Raw genomic sequence first — 20,010 nt, forward strand, 5'->3', positions numbered from 1 at the left:
AAAAAAGAAAGAAAGAAAGAGGAGGAGCAAGAGGGAAGACAGGCAGGGAAAGCACAAGAGGAAGCACAGAGAGGTATGTATCCTGAGCTATCACTCCAAGAGCGGGAATGTCACAGTCATGGTGCTGGGGTCGTCCTCTCTGGAGCTGCTAACTCTGTTGCCCCAAGCTCACATGTTCAGCCCTGACTGTTCTCAGGAGCCACTGCATGGATATACCACATTTTATTTATGTGCTCATCAGCTGGTGGACACTGGGCTGTTTCTACACTTGGGCTATTATGAATAAAGCTGCTATGGACACAGTGTACTGTGATTTTAAAGAGGGTGGTTAGGGAAGATCAAAGAAGGTATGACCTGATTAAAAACCTGAAGGAGATATGAGACAGGCCATGCAGATATTTCAGACAGATGAAAAAGCAAGTGCAAAGGTCCCCAGGCAGAAGTGGGCCTGGCTGGTTGAGGAAGAGCGAGGAGGCTGAGGTGGAGAGGGGAAGGCAGGGGTGAGGAATGAATCCGAGAGGAATAGGAAGCTGGAGGGGGAAGGCCCGTGAGGCTTGGCCAGTGCCCTAGCTGTGAGGAGCAACAGCAAGAGCGTTCTCATGGACCACCTGCCTCATGGCGGGACTGCCACTGAGCTGACACCCACCCAGAGCCGGTCCTACATGCCTCCCTTGTTTGCTCAGGGATTTTCACCTACCTGACGGCGGTCGTACTAAAAGAGGCAGAGGAGCGGGTGGAGATGTAAGGGTAGTGCTTGGTATCAAGTTTGTCCTCAATAGTGTCCTAATAAGGAAAGAGACAGATGTTAGGCCTACCATCTGAATGAAAAGGCTGACAGGAACCAAGACCAGATGATTCGAAGAACAAGTCAGTTAGCAAAACACATGGCCAGATTTGCAACCAACAGAGCTCCCTTCCCGGATGCCCCATAATGCTTGGCACTGACCAGTGCTCCCTAACTGGCTGTCACACTGAGATAAATTTGTAGTTGTGCTTTTTAAGAGAAGTTTTTTTAAAAAAAGCATTAATTTTTCTTGCTTCTCTCCCAATTTATTCTCTTGTATCATCTATGTGAAGTTATAAATGTTATACTCTAGCCAATAAATTCCTGATACCTGCCATCAGCCTTGTAGAAACTAGGCACTAGCAGGGGCTCTCCTGCAGTGGGGAGCCTTGGCCCCTCAGCTTTTCAAGGGTCTATGTGGTGGGTGGATGCCCATGATCTACACCCTGCTACCTAGGAATCCACACTGCCCCTAGCACCTACTAGATGAAGCCTACACATGTCTTGTCCGGGGACTGGGGAGAAAAAGGGAGTAGAGAACAAAGGAGGGGATGAGACAGAGGGGTTGGCTTTATCTATTCCACCAAGCAAAGAAACAGTTGGTTTCTAGATGTCTCATTTTGCCCATCCTTTTGGTTTGTGGGTTTTAAAAATAGGAAGCTGACTCACTCTATATGTTTAAAATATGTACAACTCAGTAGGAACACCTGGGCTGCTACAGGATCCCGGGCAAGTCCTTCAACCTCTGAACCCCAATTTTGTTTGCCTGTCAAGTGTAGAATTTGGTCAGATTATCTCCAGGTCCAACCTCAAAGATCTAGCAGTGCAGGATTCTACGCAGGGTCTCCTCCCACTCCAAGGAGAGAAGGGAGCGACCCCAGAGGGCTGCTGTGGTGCTCACACCTTCTGATACCTTACAGCCAGCACCTGCTGTGTGTGCGGCTCTGTGCAGAGGACCCAACTGTAAAAGGGACAGGACCAAGGTATAAAAAGACCACCCAGTGCACTGAGAAGCACACGTATGTGTAAAGAGTATCCCTGACACACACTACGGGATTCAGAGGAGGCCTCCTTGTGCTGGGTGGTCAGATAGCTGGGGCAGCACACAGTCATGGTGAGACCTGATGGGGGCTTTGAAGGAAAGCAGGATTCGGGAAGATGAGAGGAAGGGTCAAAATATCCCAGGCAAGGGATTGGTTTGACCAGCAATGCGAGGTCTGGTCTGCTGGTACGTGGAGGGTTTAGGTGGGGAGCAGTGGGAGATGGGGCAGGGCAGGCAGGGCTACGCCTGCTGAAGGTGTGCCATGGCATCCCCCAGTCTGGGGCTTGGGCATGTCACTCATCTGACCTTTGAGATGCTGCAAGTGCTTGGCCCTTTGGATGTGGCACCCTAGAGGGGTCTCTGTAACATGAGGTTGAGTCCTCATGTTACAAGACATAACAACAGACAGATGGATCTGGGGACCTGCATCTGCAGTCTCTTGGCTCTTCATGAATCCTCAGGACAAGGTGCACAATGAGCTGAAAGAGCCCTGGCGACTCAGACACAAATCCTCAGGGGGAGAAACCCACAGGTGTCATTGCCAGCTTGGAGCCAGTGAAGCTGGAAGCATCTAGTGGCCAGGTGAAGAGCCCTGGGCCCTGGTTCTCTTTCCCACACCCCCAGCACTGACCTCCATGATGTCCTTAATGATTGGAGTCCACCGTGAGAGCTGGTAGGTCTGCTCACTGATGCGCTCCTTCCGTTCCGGCTTGCTCCGGCGACGCAGCGTGGACTGAGTGCAAACACACACCGGGTTAGACTGTGTCAGGGGCTACTTGGGCCCTTGGTGACCCCTGCTGGCCTATAAAAATTCTCTCAAGGACTCCCTTCAGAGTCGGCATTGGCAAAGAGTACTAAGGGGGTAGGTTTTCCCTGCAATAACCCCAAAAGTGCCACTTTAGGAACCTGGAGCAAACTTATTCTATAAAGTCATGAAAAATGCCAAACATGGGTCAAATACATAAGTGCCATTTAAAAAAAAATCCAGGCAGTTAAAACAATAGTTTGCTGTCTATTATAGGGGTAAATACTACTTGGAGTATGACTTATTCCTTGACTTCTCTTCCACAGCGCAGGTGTGCTGAAGGGATCATCTTCATTCTCATTTTGATCCCTCTTGTGAACAAGGGTCAACATACCAAACCACTGACAGTTACAGGTCTATGGTCTGGCAGCAACAGAACAAAGCTCTGTCTCTAAGATGAAGAAGCAACTCCAGCTTCACAAGTACTGTCCTGTGACCTGCCTGCCTGCAGAAAGCAAGCACACAGTGGGGCTCCCATAAGTGAGGTTACCAGTGAGTGTTCTGGAAGGGTGAGAGGGCCCACACCCAGCCTCTGCTAGAGCACGTCGTGTGGTCCAGGCCTCCCAGACTTCAACACCAGTGCAGAGACTCAGAGGCAGCAAAACTGCTCGACTCTACACATCACATTCTCATCCTCACAGAAGATGCTGAGTCTAAGGTGCCCAAAGGTGAGGCCAGACTGACCTTGAAATATCATGGAGGAAACTGGATTTGGTTTGGTTCAGAGACACGGCTCAGCTTTAATGACCGTGTGTGACTCCCTGCTGTACACGTCTTGGTTCCCGACCTTGTATCTATTCTATTTGCACCTTTACACTTCTATCCCTCTGATTCTGTCTTCTCTTTCTTGATGTTGAGGGTGGGTATATGTGTGTATCATAAGACACCATACGTCAGTCAGAGCAGAAGTAGACAGGACCTGCCAGCCTCCCTCCTGCCACCCTCCTACGCAGAGCTGGCCCCTTACATCTGTGACGATGGGCACACCAAGGTGGGCCATGTTGGTGATGATCTCGCTGTCCTCCGGGGGGATCTGGGCGTGCTGGATCAGTTTGTTCAGATTTTCCTCAGTGATGCCTGAGGGCACAAGACACCCAGTCAACACCCCCAGCCACTGCGCATCACACACTCAGAAGCAGAGCCAGGCCCTCAGGGCTGGATGGTGTATCCTTTCTCCTTCTCAGGGTTAGTGGAAATTGATCTGTCTACCTTGTCTACTTCACTGTACAATGAGGACAAAATAAGGATTCTGAGTCTACTTGAGCCACTCTGCCCTGGGCAGTGGCCAGCAGCAACTGCCCCTCATGGTCTGTGTTTCCATCTACCCCCACTTCTCAGCAATCCCTGCCCACCCCCGCCCTGCATCAAAGTCAAATTGGAGAGTCTTATAATCCATCTTTTGCACAATGGACTTGTCCAGGCAACTGTGATATGGCTAAAAATCAGTCCTTTAAAGGCAGATGACAAATGTGATGCAAGTTAAAAATATCTGGTGGGTATAGCTTGAGTAAACTGGCCATAAAGCCACATAGCTTTCTCTTGTCTCCCAGCCCTGCCCTCTAGAATTACTAGGGGACATTCAGCCTCTAGTTGCAATTGATTTGACTATACTGCATTTCCTAAAACATAAAGAGTCCCTAGGATCTTCTTTTCCTTCCCCTTTCCACATCTTTTAAACAACTTTTCCACTTTGTTTTCTCTCTCTTAGCTGCCGCATTTTCCCCAAGAGAGGGCACGGCCTATCCCCTCCTCTAGGTCCCACATTCCTACCATTCTTCAAAAAGATGTAGAGAAGGATGATACGGATTTTGTCATAAGTGCTGACATTGGCATCCAGCAGAATGGGGACGATGGCTCGCATGGGGTCCTTAATCTTCTCTCCCTCGGCATCTGTGCCCATGGCCAGGTCCTATGGAAAACACACCTTGTTGGCTCCATCTCTGGTGACAGTCTGGAGGGATGGCAGCTCTTAGGAAATTCAGGATCAATAAATGTCTGTGACTGGTTGCTTGGTTGGGGAAGGTCTTAAACAGGTGCTTCTATTCTCATAATGTACTGCAATTAGCATGAGTGTGGTCGGCACGTTTCTTAAAGCATCAGTGGGAGCAGATGGAAGTCCTTGAGTTTCACTTGCCAAAATCAGAAATCATAATTATTTGTCATCTTGTTTAAAGGTAGGCTGTTCCCTGCAAGTGAGTGCAGTGTACCTGTGCCAATTTCTCAGGTAAAGACTCAATCTTGGTAGGCTCTCTAGAGGTACAAGGCCCTGCTGAGGTATCAGAGCTTAAAGTGATATACCTCCCTCCCATGAAAAGCTTTGGCATTTTAAGGTGCCTCTGCAAGGCTAGATTCTTTCCACGCTGCCTCCCCTGGCATTGAAAGACATGCTTTTTAAGTCTGAACTACTCTAGGCTTTTAACCTTGTTTTCAATCTTTTTACCATGTTTTGTGGGTGAGGAAAGAAAAACAAAGGCTCCCAAAGCTGCAATTTCAAACCCCAGCAGATGAAGGAGGTGAAATGAAAGCGAGTGAAGGGACCGCAATCTATTGGCCCTACATCATGACTTGGGTGAGACTCAGACCCAGAGAAAACAGCATATTAGTCTCAGCACACTCAGAACTATTCGGTCTTGTTCTCAGAGACCCACAGCTGCAACTTCCTTTGTAGGTCTTAGGAGGTTGGTCAAAGGTTCTCTTTTTCTCCCAAGATCCCAGGAGTCCATACAAATTACAATCGAGTCCACAGTCTCTTTCCAGGATGGGTTGGAGGAAGGAGAGACACCTCTGTGGGCTCTTTGACCTCTCAGTCTGACCACCATCCTCAACAGACGGCTGGTCAGCAGGACCTCATTTTAATACTCTCTGTGAGTGCAGTTAAATTTAATGAGTTATTGAGCACCTCTGAAAATTTTTAAACTTCCAAAAACAAATCCCAAACTGCATTTTTACTGATCTAGGTATAACCCATTTTTGGATGGTCAAGTTCTCTTAGAGAGGATACCTTGGGTTTGCTAAAATCACCTGCGAAATTGATAGATTTTAGCAGGGTAACTTCCCCCTTTAAAACACTCAGTGGCACAGGACAGGGCTTACAAACCTAAGCTGACCCAGTCACATCAAACCAGAGGATTTAACACATTAACTGCCATGTGAGTTGTATTCAACTCACTCTAGTTTTGACCCCAGGGCCTTGTGAAACATTTGTAACTCACACATCTCTTCACCTTGGGAGCCGCAAAAACTATTTTTCAAGTTGCATATAACTCATGCACAGAAAACAATAAAAATAAAAAAATTTTCATTAAGTTAGAAAGAATTGTTTTGTTTTCAAAGTTTTTATTCTATTTTTGTAATATAACACCATGGCCCCAACAAAAAAAACTTTTATTCTAGTGTGGCAGTCAATGTGTTAAATCTTAGCTTCACACTGAGAACCTGAGTTGTTTTTTTTTCTTGAAAAGAGACTTTCAGCTGAGGCTGCAGAATCTTTTAACATCCTCTCTTCCCTTAGAAGTTGACCCATAGTTTAGTGACATTGTAATGCTTGAAGAAAGGACAGTCAGGACTAGTGACTCCATGTGACACCCCTGAACAATGTTAGCACTGATTTTCCTTTCACAGAGGAAGAAAATAAAACACAGAGAAACAGGTATATCAAATAATCAGTAACAGAGACAGAACTCAAATCCAAAACGCTCAACTCATACTCCTAATTGTGCTCACTGATGCCTCGGGTGAATCCTGACCTTCCAGTGCGCCACTGTCTCTCAGCCTCTAGGCCTCCAAAGCTGGCATAGCCACAGCAGGAAGAAAACACACTCAGAATATAAAGCTCAGCCAGCCCTATCAACATAGGGCTCAGAACCCACACATCCTTCACCAGCCGTTCCAGGAAAAACAGAGCCTTTCAAAAGAGTCAGGCATGCAAAATCCAAACAGCACAGCATTCCAGACCAATCTAGTCCCTACCATTGAGGGTGGAGCCACACTGGCTCCAGAGAGTTGAGACAACACGATTTAGCAGGCATTCCCGTCTCTATTTCCTATGATTCTGCAGGATGTTCAAGGTCAGAGGTTAAAATCCAACTGGGTAAAAGGGTGTGGCAGAAGACTGGGCATGGCAGAAGGAGAAGGAAAAAGTCCTACCTGCTCCACACGACAGAGCTTGTCTACGGTGCCTTGGTAATGCTTCATGCAGTCCTCAGCAAGGTGCAGGTGGGTGGAGTACTAGGAAAAAAGCACAAGAAGAGTTTGTAACTGAGGAATTAATCATGATTCATGCGACATCTACCAAACACCTGCTGTGTACAGAATACTGCTAGGCACTAGGCACTGTCTCATAACGGAGATAAAACATGTACACAAAGTAGAAAGTGTTACATGTCAGGAGGGAGGGAGAACCATATTCTAAAAGACTTAAGAGGAAGGAGATTTCCTTTATGAGGTTAGGGTGGTATGACAGGTTTACAATGTGTCCACAAATTCTTTGATACTCTTCCTTCCAGGAGGTGGAGCTTAATTTCCCTCTTCTTTAGTGTGGGCTGGATTTAGTGACCCACTTTTAACAAACAGTGTGGAGGAAATAATGCTATGTGACGTCTAAGATCAGGCATGTGACTTCCTCCTGGTGCTCTCTGGCTCTCAGATCACTCACTCTGGGGGAAGCCAATGGCCATGTTGTGAGGACACTGAAGTAGCCTGTGGAGGGGCCCATGGCGTGAGGAACAGAGGCCCCCTGTCAACAGCAGAGGAACAGGAATGATAAAGAAAAAGTAAGATGAAGAGGAGAAAAGAAAGTGATAAGAAACAAGCTGCCTATCCCAGCCTTTCACTTCTTTGCTAATAAAAATTGAAGATGACTAAAATTCTGTGGATTTCAATGAAGAGTAGTAGTAGGGCTTTGTAAAGTCTTTCTGCAGCTGTTTATACTCATGACCCAAATAGATGTCTTGGGATCACCATACCTTGCTGAGCTCTTTCTGGTACTGGGGCATCTTCTTCAACATCTGGGACAGGTCCCGCATGGTGGTCTATAAGGGAAACAAAAGCATGTGGTGTCACTCCAGCAGCCCTGAGCTAATAAGGCTTCATAAGGCTTGTGGGTGCAGGACAGGACAGCCACGCACACTAGACTTCCCACTTGCATTCCCTGTAACTGTCAAAATGAATCTATGAAACACAAGATCATGTGTGTTTAGATTTCCAGGCCTATGGCTCAAAAAATTTTTGATCCAAATACCATGATTGCCTTACGTGTTGGGAACTGAACTCTGAAATCTCTAGCAAGTATGTTTTATTCTATTCAAACTGGACTATAGGCCGGGCGCGGTGGCTCACGCCTGTAATCCTAGCTCTGGGAGGCCGAGGCGGGTGGATCGCTCGAGGTCAGGAGTTCGAGACCAGCCTGAGCAAGAGTGAGACCCCGTCTCTACTAAAAATAGAAATAAATTATCTGGCCAACTAAAAATATATATACAAAAAAAAAAATTAGCCGGGCATGGTGGCTCATGCCTGTAGTCCCAGCTACTCGGGAGCCTGAGGCAGTAGGATCGCTTAAGCCCAGGAGTCTGAGGTTGCTGTGAGCTAGGCTGATGCCACGGCACTCACTCTAGCCCGGGCAACAAAGTGAGACTCTGTCTCAAAAAAAAAAAAAAAAAAAAGTTGTTGAGGCCGGGTGTGGTGGCTCACGCCTATACTCCTAGCACTTTGGGAGGCCAAGGCAGGAGGATCGTCGAGGTCAGGAGTTCAAGGCCAGCCTAAGCAAGAGTGAGATCCCCGTCTCTACTAAAAAAAATATAAAGAAATGATCTGGACAGCTAAAAATATATATAGAAAAAAATTAGCCGGCCATGGTGGCGCATGCCTGTGGTCCCAGCTACTCTGGAGGCTGAGGCAGAAGGATCACTTGAGCCCAGGAGTTTGAGGTTGCTGTGAGCTAGGCTGATGCCATGGCACTCTAGCCTGGGCAACAGAGCGAGACTCTGTCTCAAAAAAAAAAAAAAAAAAAAAAAAAGTTGTTGAGAGCCTAATTCTTGCTAAGGAAAAAAAAGATTTTTCTTCTATACACTGTTTTCCTGCATCCTCACATCAAGCAGTCTTGGCAACAAGTCTGCATTTCCTGCCGGCAGACAGGCTGTCGCTGTGTAGATAGGTAGAATACACGGAGGTTAGAGAAGGCTGGAATCAACACTGCAACAGGTGAAATGGGTCTATTTACTTTCTGTGTAATCCATCTAATCCCATTTGCTTACCCAATAAGAACGTATTGAATTACTACTACATGCCAGGCACTATTAGGTGCTGGGTGCTGGAGATATAAGGAGAAAAAAAAAAAAAAAATTTCTGCTTCATGGAGCTTAACATCTAGCAGAGTAGCCAAACAAACAAGGCATTATAAAGGAGACTGGGGCTCTCTGAGGGCATTTGCCAGATGGTGTGGGTGCACAGGGCAAAGGCACCTAGCGAGTAAAGGGAGAGGCCAGGGAATGTTTCCAGAGGACACAATGCCTAAGCCAAAGAACCTGGCAAGGCCTGAGGCTGGAGCAAGGAGGCTGGGCAAGGAGGGAGGCAGAGGTGAGATGAGAGAGGTGCCCGGGGGCCTGAGGACCTGGGCCTTGGAAGTAGTGGTGGGGTGTCTTTGTGACCGGAACCAGAAGTGACTAAATGGATTTAAGCATGGGAGTAATGCAACCAGAGCTGCATTTTGGCAAGTCCACCTCCCTTGATTAAGATGGGTATGCCACCTCTGGTAAACAGTCAGGAGGAGAGGCCTGGTAAGGGAGGTTATGAAGTCTAACTCCACCACAAGCTAAAAAAAGGTCTTACAGTTCTTTTGGCTTAAAATGAATCATGATCCACAATAGTAAACATTAATCCTCAGAGTAACAAAAAGCAGCTCTCTAAAATATCAAAAGATGGGGCTTCCAGATCTGAATCTTAAATGTAGAAATAAGACAAAATGATATTAAATGGAGAGAGAAATATAAGCTCACTAACTCACGAGTCCTATACCTAGGTGATTTCTTCCTGCTCTCAGTGAGAAAAAGCATTTGGGCATTGGCATCGGTTTACCTTATCTCCAGTATTCATTCTCTTGCTAGAAGAAAAATCTTTCAGAGACCGAGTGACTTCCCTGGAAAATAAAAGGAGGCAGCCAAGTTCCACAGCAGCACGAAGGGCTTTGCTATGGATGCTACGTAAGCCATGCAGTGTTCTTCCTTTAGAACATGGAATATGTGATGACTTTTCCTGCCAGTAAGTGTGCATTTAAAGTAATTTTCAGCCAGGTGTGGTGGCTCACACCTGTAATCCTAGCACTCCGGGAGGCCAAGGCGGGTGGATCGTTTGAGCTCAGGAGTTCGAGACCAGCCTGAGCAAGAGCGAGACCCCGTCTCTACTAAAAATAGAAAGAAATTATACGGACAGCCAAAAATATATATAGAAAAATTAGCTGGGCATGGTGGTGCATGCCTGTAGTCCCAGCTATTCAGGAGGCTGAGGCAGGAGGATCGCTTGAGCCCAGGAGTCTGAGGTTGCTGGGAGCTAGGCTGACGCCATGGCACTCTAGCTCGGGCAACAGAGCAAGACTCTGTCTCAAAAAAAAAAAAAAAAAAAGATTTTCTAAGAGAAGAGAGATACATTGTTTTTGTAATTAATATTCTAAACCAGTGATCTCCAGAGTGGGGTGTACCAGCAGATGATTCAAGAGAAAAGAGGAAGAAAATATCGGAACACCTATTTATGTTTATTTTATCTTGTTCTTTTCAAATTTATTTGAATGTGCATAATTTTTATGTTTGAAAAATACACAAATATATATGTGCATTGTAAATACATATATTAGTACAATAAAACATATATTTAATTCCAAAGTACATTTAATTATGGGAAATGTGGGTTACTTTTTAAAGTTGAGTGGTCAAAAGAGTTTAGAGACCACTTCTCTCAACAGCAGAACTAACTAGGGCTGTGTCATTTTCTCACTCTTCCTTATGAATTTCCTGAGGATATCACCAACTCAATCTAGCATAATGTATCTTTCTGAAAAAGCAGAATTGTCATCTGCTTTTAAAGGTCTTAAAACAATGTTTAAATATTAGAGACATTCTGAAACATTTTCAGGGCAAGGTATTGTTCAGTATATAGACAACAGCTCTAGTTCAGAAACTGTAGGTAAGCCACAGGAAAGACTGCACACCAGCTATAGAAAATAAAGTCCACTTGTATGCAGTGGTGTCTGGATCTTTCAGTGGAATAAACTGGCTTTGAATGTTTATGCTTATTAAGCATTTTTCTGAGAGAGCTACACATGCTTTCCAAGAATTCTAAAAGCAACCCTAACACAGAATGGATTTCCTCATTTCATGAAGCTGGAGTAGCTCAAGCTCAGGGAACAGAAGGGATTTATCACTATTGGTTAGCACACTGTGACTCTGTCAAGGAAACAAAATCACCCTCTGATGAGCTTCCCCAAGTCGCCTAGAGTGCACCCATCGTAACAGCAACTGAGAAGGGTGAGGAAGGGGCTCTTACTGGGACACCTCCGCGATGTGCTTGTGGCGCAGCGCTATCCACAGGTCGTCGTCCTCGTCCAGCAGCACTTCCTTCACTCGTGCCTCTCCGATGCCGCTTGTCTCGTACCTAGAGAGGAGACCGGACTCAGGTGAAGCATACTGTCCCCACAACATTCCTAGGACCCCCTTAAAACAACAGCAGGTCACAGCCCTCAGCTCCAGCTGATGTGTCGGTCAGGTCTGCTGTGTCAGCACTGACATGTGCTGCAATTCCTTGGGCAGGAGGGACTCAAAGCTCTAATCAAAGGCAACCAACTTGAAATTCTGTCTTAAAATCCTCAGGGTCGGCCGATAAAAGCTCCACCTGAGCCACCTGGTCCAGAGCAAGCAGTCAGGTTATATGTGGGTCTACAGTTACGTACAGGAGAAAGGCAAGAATCCTATTTGTCTCTCTCTGGGAAGAGACTAGGATGCCATCATCAGATGTGTGGTACCTAAAGAGCTTCTGGCAGCTACTTGCAATAGGCCCTCAGCGTACTGTTACATGTGAAGTCATGAACAGCTGGAGGAAGCAAGAATTACAGGCACCAACAAGGAGAATAGCTGAGATTCACTCATATTTTTAGAATCTTCATTTTGAAAACACTATCTTTATGATCAATATTATAAAATAAATGAGAACAATGTCTGTTCTCATATAACATTTGGTTCCACAAAAGGAAAAGCTGGTTTTTAGAAACTGAGTTTCTGATGATTGTTACCAAGAAAAATATTTTTTATAATGAGGAAAACAGCTTCTCTGCAAAGAAACTCCTGTTGGTATATTTTATCATCATATTTCTTTTCTCTTTTTAGAGACAGGGTCCTGCTCTGTCACCCAGGCTGGAGTGCAGTGGTGTGATCATAGCTCACCACAGCCTCGAATTCCTGGGCTCAAGTGATCTTCCTGTCTCAGCCTCCAAGTAGCTGGGACTATAGGCATGCACCACCATGCCCGGCTAATTTTTTAAATTTTTGGTAGAGACAGGGTCTCACTATGTTGGCTAGGCTGGTCTCAAACTCCTGGCCTCAAGGGATCCTCCTGCCTCCGCCTCCCAAATGCTCAGATTACAGGTGTGATAAACCTCACCCAGCCTATCATCGTATTTCATGATAATTAAGTTTCAACTCTAAGATACACACACACACAAAAATCAACATACTAACATATCCAAGCAGGCTATGAACTGAGATGACTGTGAGCTGGGAGCTAAAGATCTAAAGTTCTTATCCTCCCTAAAAGGGGCACGAGTTCTCATCTAGAAATGCCATGTGGATTTGGGGAACTCACAGAAAAACTTAAAGACTTATTCTCAAGACTGTATCAATATACCCACTTTTCCTAGCTTTCTTAAGCTAGAGGTGTTTTTGGTTCATTTGCAAAGCTGCAGTCCCTCCGGGGTCTGTGACATTATACTTACTTGTATACATCGTTTTCAATAGGCAGCAGATCGTAACTCATAGCCTGAAAAGTCAACTCATGAAGCACAGGGGAGCTGGGGTCAAAGCCTCGGTCCAGGATCAGGAGCTGGGAGCGCGCCTTGTCTGGGCCCTGGGGGGAAACAGGCAGATGCCTCACCAGCCACCCTGACAACTCCAATTTCTCCACCTACTGGAAGCCCTCTTGTAAAAGAGGGCAGCTGAAAGCAAACTCCGAGGTGCAAACCTACTAAAACAGCACTGCATAACCTATGTACTGCTTGATAAGAACACCAATAAATACCATGTGAGACTCCAGTATTTCTATTTCATAACAAGAGCACTTTGAAGCAGATCTGAAACTGCACTAGGAGCTGAAGTGAGTTTATGCAGAAGAGCACTGTCCAGGTTCAACTACAAATGGGAAGACCAACCACTCAGTGTGCCTGGGGCCGAAGGTGTTTCCAGGACCCTGGACTTTCAGTTTGAAAACCAAGGTAGTGATGGAACAGCACTGTATCTTGACTGTGGTGGTGGTTACACTCATCTATACATGTGATAAAATTGCACAGAACTGTACACACACAGAGTACACTGAAAAACTAGTAAAATCTGAATGAGGTCTGGAGATGCTACCAATGTCAACTTTTTGGTTTTGCTATTGTACTCCTGGGGGTTTCCCAGGACCTGGGACATTCAGAGCCGAAACTGGGAAACAGAAACAGGTTGGTCACCCTGGCTATACTGAACAACCCTGCCCTAGGGGCTTTGGGCATTTCACTCGAGCCAATCTTCAGGCACAGCAGCATTCACGCTTGCTCCGTGAGCAACAGAACTGAGCTGTCCTCTGGACTGTCACACAAATGGTGTCCCTTGGTAAGAGAACCATGTGGTCCAAGCTAGACTTACCTCCCCCATTGTTGGGTCATCAGCTTTATAGGCGTCCAGCTTGTCCTGAATTAGCTGAGCCAGCAAGGCATTGTCCTTGTATTCCCTGACAAAGGAGAAGTGACACAGCCTGAACCACCCATGCACCCCAACAATGGCACCGACTGCCCCTGGGACAGTGCAGGGAAGGTTAGGGGAGACACGAGCATCATCAGTGTTAGTTACAATGAGAATACATTTGTATATCACATGTAATTAAAAAGGAAAAGCTAAATAAAATACTTAGCTCAGTGCCTTGAATATAAATGATTTCTTATACTTTTTTTTTTAATAATCTAAATGGAAACAGAAGTAGTCTTTCCAAGCAACTTCCGATAAACCCTTCAGCAGAGGCCCTGACCATTCACCCTTCTCCCAGGACCAGGGCTCTGAGCCTGACCCATATGACTCTCACTCCCCTCAATTCACATTCCCTTGGGTCTTGTTTTGTTGGCAAGTGACATCCCATCTGGCACAACCAGAACAATATGAGTGAGAACCTTTGAACCGTTCCCCATGGCCAAGTCTGACAGTGCTCCCGGGGCCCCACCCGACTTGATGCAATGGGCAGGTGCTGCCCGACACCTGGCCAGCCTTGGCACCCAGCCTGGGCTCCCACCCTTGGTCAGGAGATACCACCTGGGCCCCATTTCTTAAGTGCTACCAGGCTTTTGTCAGTGAGTACCAACAATGGAGTGTGGCCAGGCTCTGGAGCAGCCACAGGGAGGTGTTTTTCTACAGCTATGAGTTCCCACAGGCAATGAGGCAATGGGCTGGGTACAGTACGTGATCCCAGTACCACAGTGCTACTGATCACCTCAGCTTGATACCTTGGCAGCCGTAACCCTTCCTGCCCTACCCCTAATCTGTCTGCAGTTCCAAAGTTGGGCTGAGTCTACCTTCGCATTCTTGTGGATCCCATCCTTGCCTGTCCAGCCTGTTCTCATCACTCCACGTCCGGGCCCTGTGCTCCTCCTGCAGTGCTAACCACTGAAGGACACAATCCCAAACCTGGCATTCGAGGCCTCCTGAATCTCATCTCACTCCACTGCTCTACACATATACTATGCTGGACTACCAGTCCAAAACTGCCCTTTGTTTCCCAACTCCAAGCTTTGCTCATACCAATGGCAGGAGCCAAATGTCCACATAAAATGCCATCCCCTCCCTCCTCCACTGGTCTATTGTAACCTTTGTTTTTTTTTTTTTTAAGAGATGGGGTCTTACTCTGCTCAGGCTGGTTTCGAACTCCTGACCTCAAGCGATCCTCCTGCCTTGGCCTCCCAGAGTGTTAGGATTACAGGTGTCAACCACCATGCCCAGCCTATTGTCACCTTAATCTGGAGCTATTACTCATTCTCAGCTGAAGGGCCCTCTCCCTACTTTGGGTACCCCAAGGCACTTGGCCTGGCCTGTCTCACAGAGTCAAGGTCATAGGTATGCATCTCTCACGCACACAGATGTAGGGATGCCTGTCTTACCAATGCTCCCAGATCAGGGGCTGTGTCTTCAGCTTCAAGTCCCCCAGCACTCAGCACATAGCAAGCGAGGAGTGAATGGCTTTATAAAGTCTGAGGAATATATCTTTTAGGGAATTTTTCTCTTTGTAGTTTATCTTACTCTGAAATATCTTTTGCAAAGATGATATTTGTTTTTAAAGGTTAGGAAGAGATTAAAAACTGTATGAAAATTGATTGCAGTTATATAGGGGTTCACATTTTAGTTATTTAATACTGAATATACATATTTACGCTTTTTTGTATATATTATTATATTTCACTATAAAATTTAAAAGATTAACAAGACCATTGAAAGAATAATTTTAAGTGAGGGACTCTCAAATCTTGACCCTCTTGAGATAACTGCCAGAGGAACCTTAAGGCCGAAAGAAGGGTCTGGGCCAGCTCCATCGCTCGGGGTACACGTGGGATGCCACCTGAGGCAGACTGGTGCACTGCCTTACCCCCGATACCGCACTGCAGGGTACTCCTTCAGGGTGGCACACAGAGTTGCAATCTGCTCTGCCAGACGCTCCAGTATGGGGTTCTTCATCTGAGCCTTGTGGGGACTGTAGAAGCTTTGGAAAGAGTCAGCAGAGTCCAAGGAATACACCTGAGGAGAAGAAAATATATATAGTGAACTGCTGGAGTATTCTCCAGCCCTGGTAGTGAATCTACAGGACATGTTCCTGTTTATTCTACAAATATGTGCTGGGTGCCTGCCACCTGCCAGGCAATGTGCTAAACTTTTGGGAACTATTAGGGACCAAAACATCCCTGTTCTCAAGGAGTTTGCAATCTAGTAGGAGAAGGCATACAATAAACATAATGAAAAGCAAATTGTGTGGTATTGAGAAATAGGTATATGAGAAAGTAACAGAGCAGGGGGAAGAATGCTCAGGAGGGCTGGATAGGGAGGGCACTAGGACTCCTTGAGAAGGTGACTTCTGAGCAAGGGCTTGAGGGAGGAGGCATTTATCACCAGCAGGGGACTTCCGTGGAGAGGGAATGGGCAGCCCCGGGGACCTCAGGCGAGTGTGTGCCTAGGGTGTGTGGTGAGCAGTGATGAGGCTGGGAGCACAGCAGGAGAGGAGATTAGTGTAAGATTACACAGGCCGTTGTAAGCTTAGTTTTTAATAAATAAGGAACAAGCCAGATACTGTGCTGTGACTATGAGCAAATAAAGCAGCTTTTTATAGATTTAATAATATCCTGTCCTCAGTAGTATGTTCTAGGTATTTTTCCTTTCTTCTTCTTCTTTTTTTTTTTTTTTGGAAAGTTCTGGAAGTTTAAAATTCCCTCTTAAACTACTGAGTCTACCAGCTATCAGTATTCTCTCAAGTTCTCATTTATGTAAACTACCTTGATATCTAAAAAACCTGATATTAAAAAAAAAGAGTCTATTATAATACTTCCTTAAAATTTCTGAAATATAATATGGTTGGATATGTTAAAGCTGGATTTTGTTCAATCCAGGTGGGGATGGAACACACAGAGGCAAAAAAAAATTCTGCCCTCAAGAAGAAAACAGGTTTTAGGCCTAGTGAGAAGGGAAAGAGACTGTCTTAATGTTCACAGTATCTTTTCCATCCTCCTTTTCTAAGAATAGGTCACTGTCTGGTGTCTAGAGGCTGATCTATGAAGATCCAACATTCCACAATAATCTTTTAGCTCCACAAAATGCATAAAAGTCCTGTTATTTTTGTTTCTTTGTTAGGAAAAGATATTTAACAAATCTTAAAATACTAACATAAATTTTGTATATTCTCTCACAATCAGCTTCACCTTTATCGGTTTAACAACTTTGTTTTTTTCCAAAGGGAGAGCTTTGCTGCCGAGGCATCTGGCACTGGAAGTGTTAACAGCTAATGACGAAGGCACCATCTGCTCTCTCAGCACATGACAAGCTGAGGTTATCTCCACATAAAAACAGCCTCCTTTGCAGCAGATGGGATGTTTCTGGTCCCTTCCCTCTCTCCTTCTGTGCTCTTTTTGGATTGGCTACTTTTGATTACTCAAGGAATCAGCCGATAGGAGTGAATACCGAGAGCAAGGATGAAATACACACAAAGGAAGGCACAATGGCTGATAGAAAGTCAGAAATAACTGGAGAGTAAGATGAAGGCAGACCCTACAGAATACTATTTCCATTAAATAAACATCCACTTACAACACCTCATTTGGCAATTGAGAATACCATACCCTCCCTCCCCCATTCTCTTTATTACACCCTGCCCCACCCTTGGCTTCCTGATAGAATAACTACGATGTAGACTTTCTATGCAACGCCTACTCAGCCTCACCTGGGATTCATATGGGAGAAATGCAATGTTGATTTCCGTCAGAGTTTTGATGACTTTTGCTGCTCGGGATTTTACCAGCTCATTAAACAGGGCATCTGGACAAGCTGCAAGAATGACAAAAGGCAGTTGTTGGCTTTCTTGTCCATTTGCTGGTTCATTTAACAGCTGCACATGTCCAGTAGATTCTTTATTTTATTAGAATTTTTTTTTTTTCAGACAGAGTCTTGCTCTGTTGCCCCAGCTAGACTGCAGTGGCATCATTATAGCTCACTGCAACCTCAAACTCCTGGGCTCAACTGATCCTCCTGCTTCAGTATCCTGAGTAGCTGGGACTACAGACACACATCACCATGCTCAACTAAGTTTTTTCCATTTTTAGTAGAGATGGGGGTCCTGCTCTTGCTCAGGCTGGTCTCAAACTCCTAACCTCAAGTGATTCTCCCACCTTGGCCTCCCAGAGTGCTAGGGTTACAGGTATGAGCCAACGTGCCCAGCCTTTATTAGGATTTTTAGAAGGCAACTAGAAAGTTCATCCCATCCTAAAATACCTAATACCTCTACAATATAAGAGGAATATAAAACCACCTGCATGGCCTTCAACATATAACAGAAACAAATGGCAATAAAGATTGAGATACTAAGAGCTAATCAAAACTATTTTCTGATACCAAGGAAAGGAAAGACAAAAACCAGAAGAGATTAAGAAGGAATAAGGTAAAGGCCTTTAATATAAACAAATACCACACATCTTACACATTAATGATAAATGAAATAAAACAGAAAAATAAAACCACTGGGCAATGTGACACAGGCATTTCTCCCAGAACCTCTAAGAAGCTCAGCTACAGAAGAGGCCCACGTGGTGGGGGAACCATGATTTCTAGTGCTTCTCCTGGGCCAAACAAATGGCTTCAGGTTCCCAGAAACATGTTATTGGATCAGTATTATTAACGCCATCTACCTGCTCTCTCGGTCACGCATATCCAAATACTGTAAAATTATTCTTTGCTAGATCCTTTCCATTTTCTCAGTGGTGAATGTTGCAGGGGTCATCCCTAGAGAGAAGAACACTAGTGCATTCTTACTGTTTTACACTGTATCTGCCCAGGGCAACTCATCTCTCTGCTTCTCCACTAGGATCCATGCACAAAACTCCCATACAATAAGAAAACTAATTCCAGAGCAATGATTCAGGTTCTATATAATACAAATAGCACTGAATTGGAATATCTTTGTAGTTGAGAACTTGATGGAAATACCCTACAGTTTATAGTGATATCTGGAAGTTTATACGATGAAACACCAAGGCAAGCATCAGGAAGATTCTTCTCAGCGTTCAGCCCTTTAGTCCTTAGCAGAGGTGCCTGGTGTGCTATTTTTCAGCAGGAAGGACTGCATGATCTAGTAGGTTTGCATTTGTGTGCATTTATTTTTGTCTCTTATGCAATGTATCTTCTGAAGCGAAAACAGAAGACCAGAACAAGCATGGTAATAACCCATTTCTTCCTTATTGATCCGCCTTGGTTTTGGCTCAGTCCAGCTGTGCAGAACTGCTAACCTGGCCTGGGACGGGGCAGCTCACAGCTGTACTTACAGTCAGTGAAGAAGACATGTGCAGCCCGATATTTAGCAGTTGGTGGGTCCTTAAAGTCACTGATGAGAGAGTGGACAGACTGTGGACAGAGAAAAAAAGAGGGACCTGAACCCCAATCTGAAGCAAATGGGACCTGTATCTGAACTGAGTTAAATCCAAGCTGCCTTCAAGCTACTTGCACAAAATAGCAGGGTATTTTTTGATGTATAATTCTAATATTCATATTCAGCCATAACCAAGTTCTAAGGACTTAAAATTAGGATTATTTCAGAGTTTAAATGAACAAAAGCCTCCTTAGCTCATTCCAGAATGACAGTATTAGTTCTTTGGAGCCACTGTAATGGCTGCCTAAGAAGAGACCCACAAAAAAGGAAACTGGCCAGAAACCTTTCAGGAGATTCATATTGATGAAGTTCTGGCAACTGAGTTGCATCTGCAGAAACTCCTAAGCCAGTTTTCAAAAGTGAAAAGAAAGTGTAAAAATTAGAGGAAATTTATGTAAATTAAGAGACCTAAGACAATTATTAATATCACCCAAGGAGGTGACCTTATTTGGATGGTAATTTGAATCAACCCCCCCAAATTATAAGACAGGTAAATCTGAACACTAACTGAATGGTGATGAAATAAACCCGAAAGCATAAAATACCAAAGTCTGGAGGTGGATTGCTAATTAGATAGAGCGGCTCTCCTACCTGAAGAGATAATGCAAGGGGGGAAACTAGAATGACCCAGGGCCACGGAACACAGGCTCTGGCTTTCTGCACAGCAGTTGTATTTCAGAAGGCTTAATACTCTTCACTTCTCACTGCACAAACACCCCTCCCCCACCCCATTCGTAGATTGCATGCTTAAACAGAGCAGTGTGTTAAATGCGTGCTTAACCTAGAAATGTCAGACACTTTGTGCTACATAGATCCCAAGTGAGCACATCTAACCTTAGCCAAAGTTCTTCTCTGGTGGAAGATTTACCTTCTCAGATGGAGTGATGAGATACACAGCCTCCAGGCTGGGGAGTGGTTCTCTGCGCTTGTTGATATCTTCCACAACTGGACAACAAAACACCCCACAGTGAATAAGAAAAC

At 45.2% G+C, this 20,010-nt stretch overlaps 1 protein-coding gene across 1 annotated transcript in view; it reads right to left on the bottom strand.

Moving 5' to 3' along the window:
* STXBP1 (syntaxin binding protein 1) overlaps nt 1–20,010 on the bottom strand; it is a 66,329-nt gene that overhangs the window by 9,833 nt on the left and 36,486 nt on the right. Inside the window, exons 4-17 of the mRNA XM_045563379.1 lie at nt 19,898–19,974; nt 18,926–19,004; nt 17,332–17,435; nt 15,493–15,641; nt 13,512–13,596; nt 12,605–12,735; nt 11,164–11,271; nt 9,703–9,763; nt 7,596–7,661; nt 6,778–6,858; nt 4,402–4,540; nt 3,599–3,708; nt 2,458–2,559; nt 698–783 (exon numbers count right to left, since the gene is read on the bottom strand). Of these exons, the coding sequence (XP_045419335.1) occupies nt 698–783; nt 2,458–2,559; nt 3,599–3,708; nt 4,402–4,540; nt 6,778–6,858; nt 7,596–7,661; nt 9,703–9,763; nt 11,164–11,271; nt 12,605–12,735; nt 13,512–13,596; nt 15,493–15,641; nt 17,332–17,435; nt 18,926–19,004; nt 19,898–19,974 (1,378 nt within the window). The remainder of the gene's footprint in view (nt 1–697; nt 784–2,457; nt 2,560–3,598; nt 3,709–4,401; nt 4,541–6,777; nt 6,859–7,595; nt 7,662–9,702; nt 9,764–11,163; nt 11,272–12,604; nt 12,736–13,511; nt 13,597–15,492; nt 15,642–17,331; nt 17,436–18,925; nt 19,005–19,897; nt 19,975–20,010) is intronic.

The sequence above is a fragment of the Lemur catta genome, chromosome 10 (genome assembly GCF_020740605.2).
Source record: "Lemur catta isolate mLemCat1 chromosome 10, mLemCat1.pri, whole genome shotgun sequence".
Classification (NCBI taxonomy): Eukaryota; Metazoa; Chordata; class Mammalia; order Primates; family Lemuridae; genus Lemur; species Lemur catta.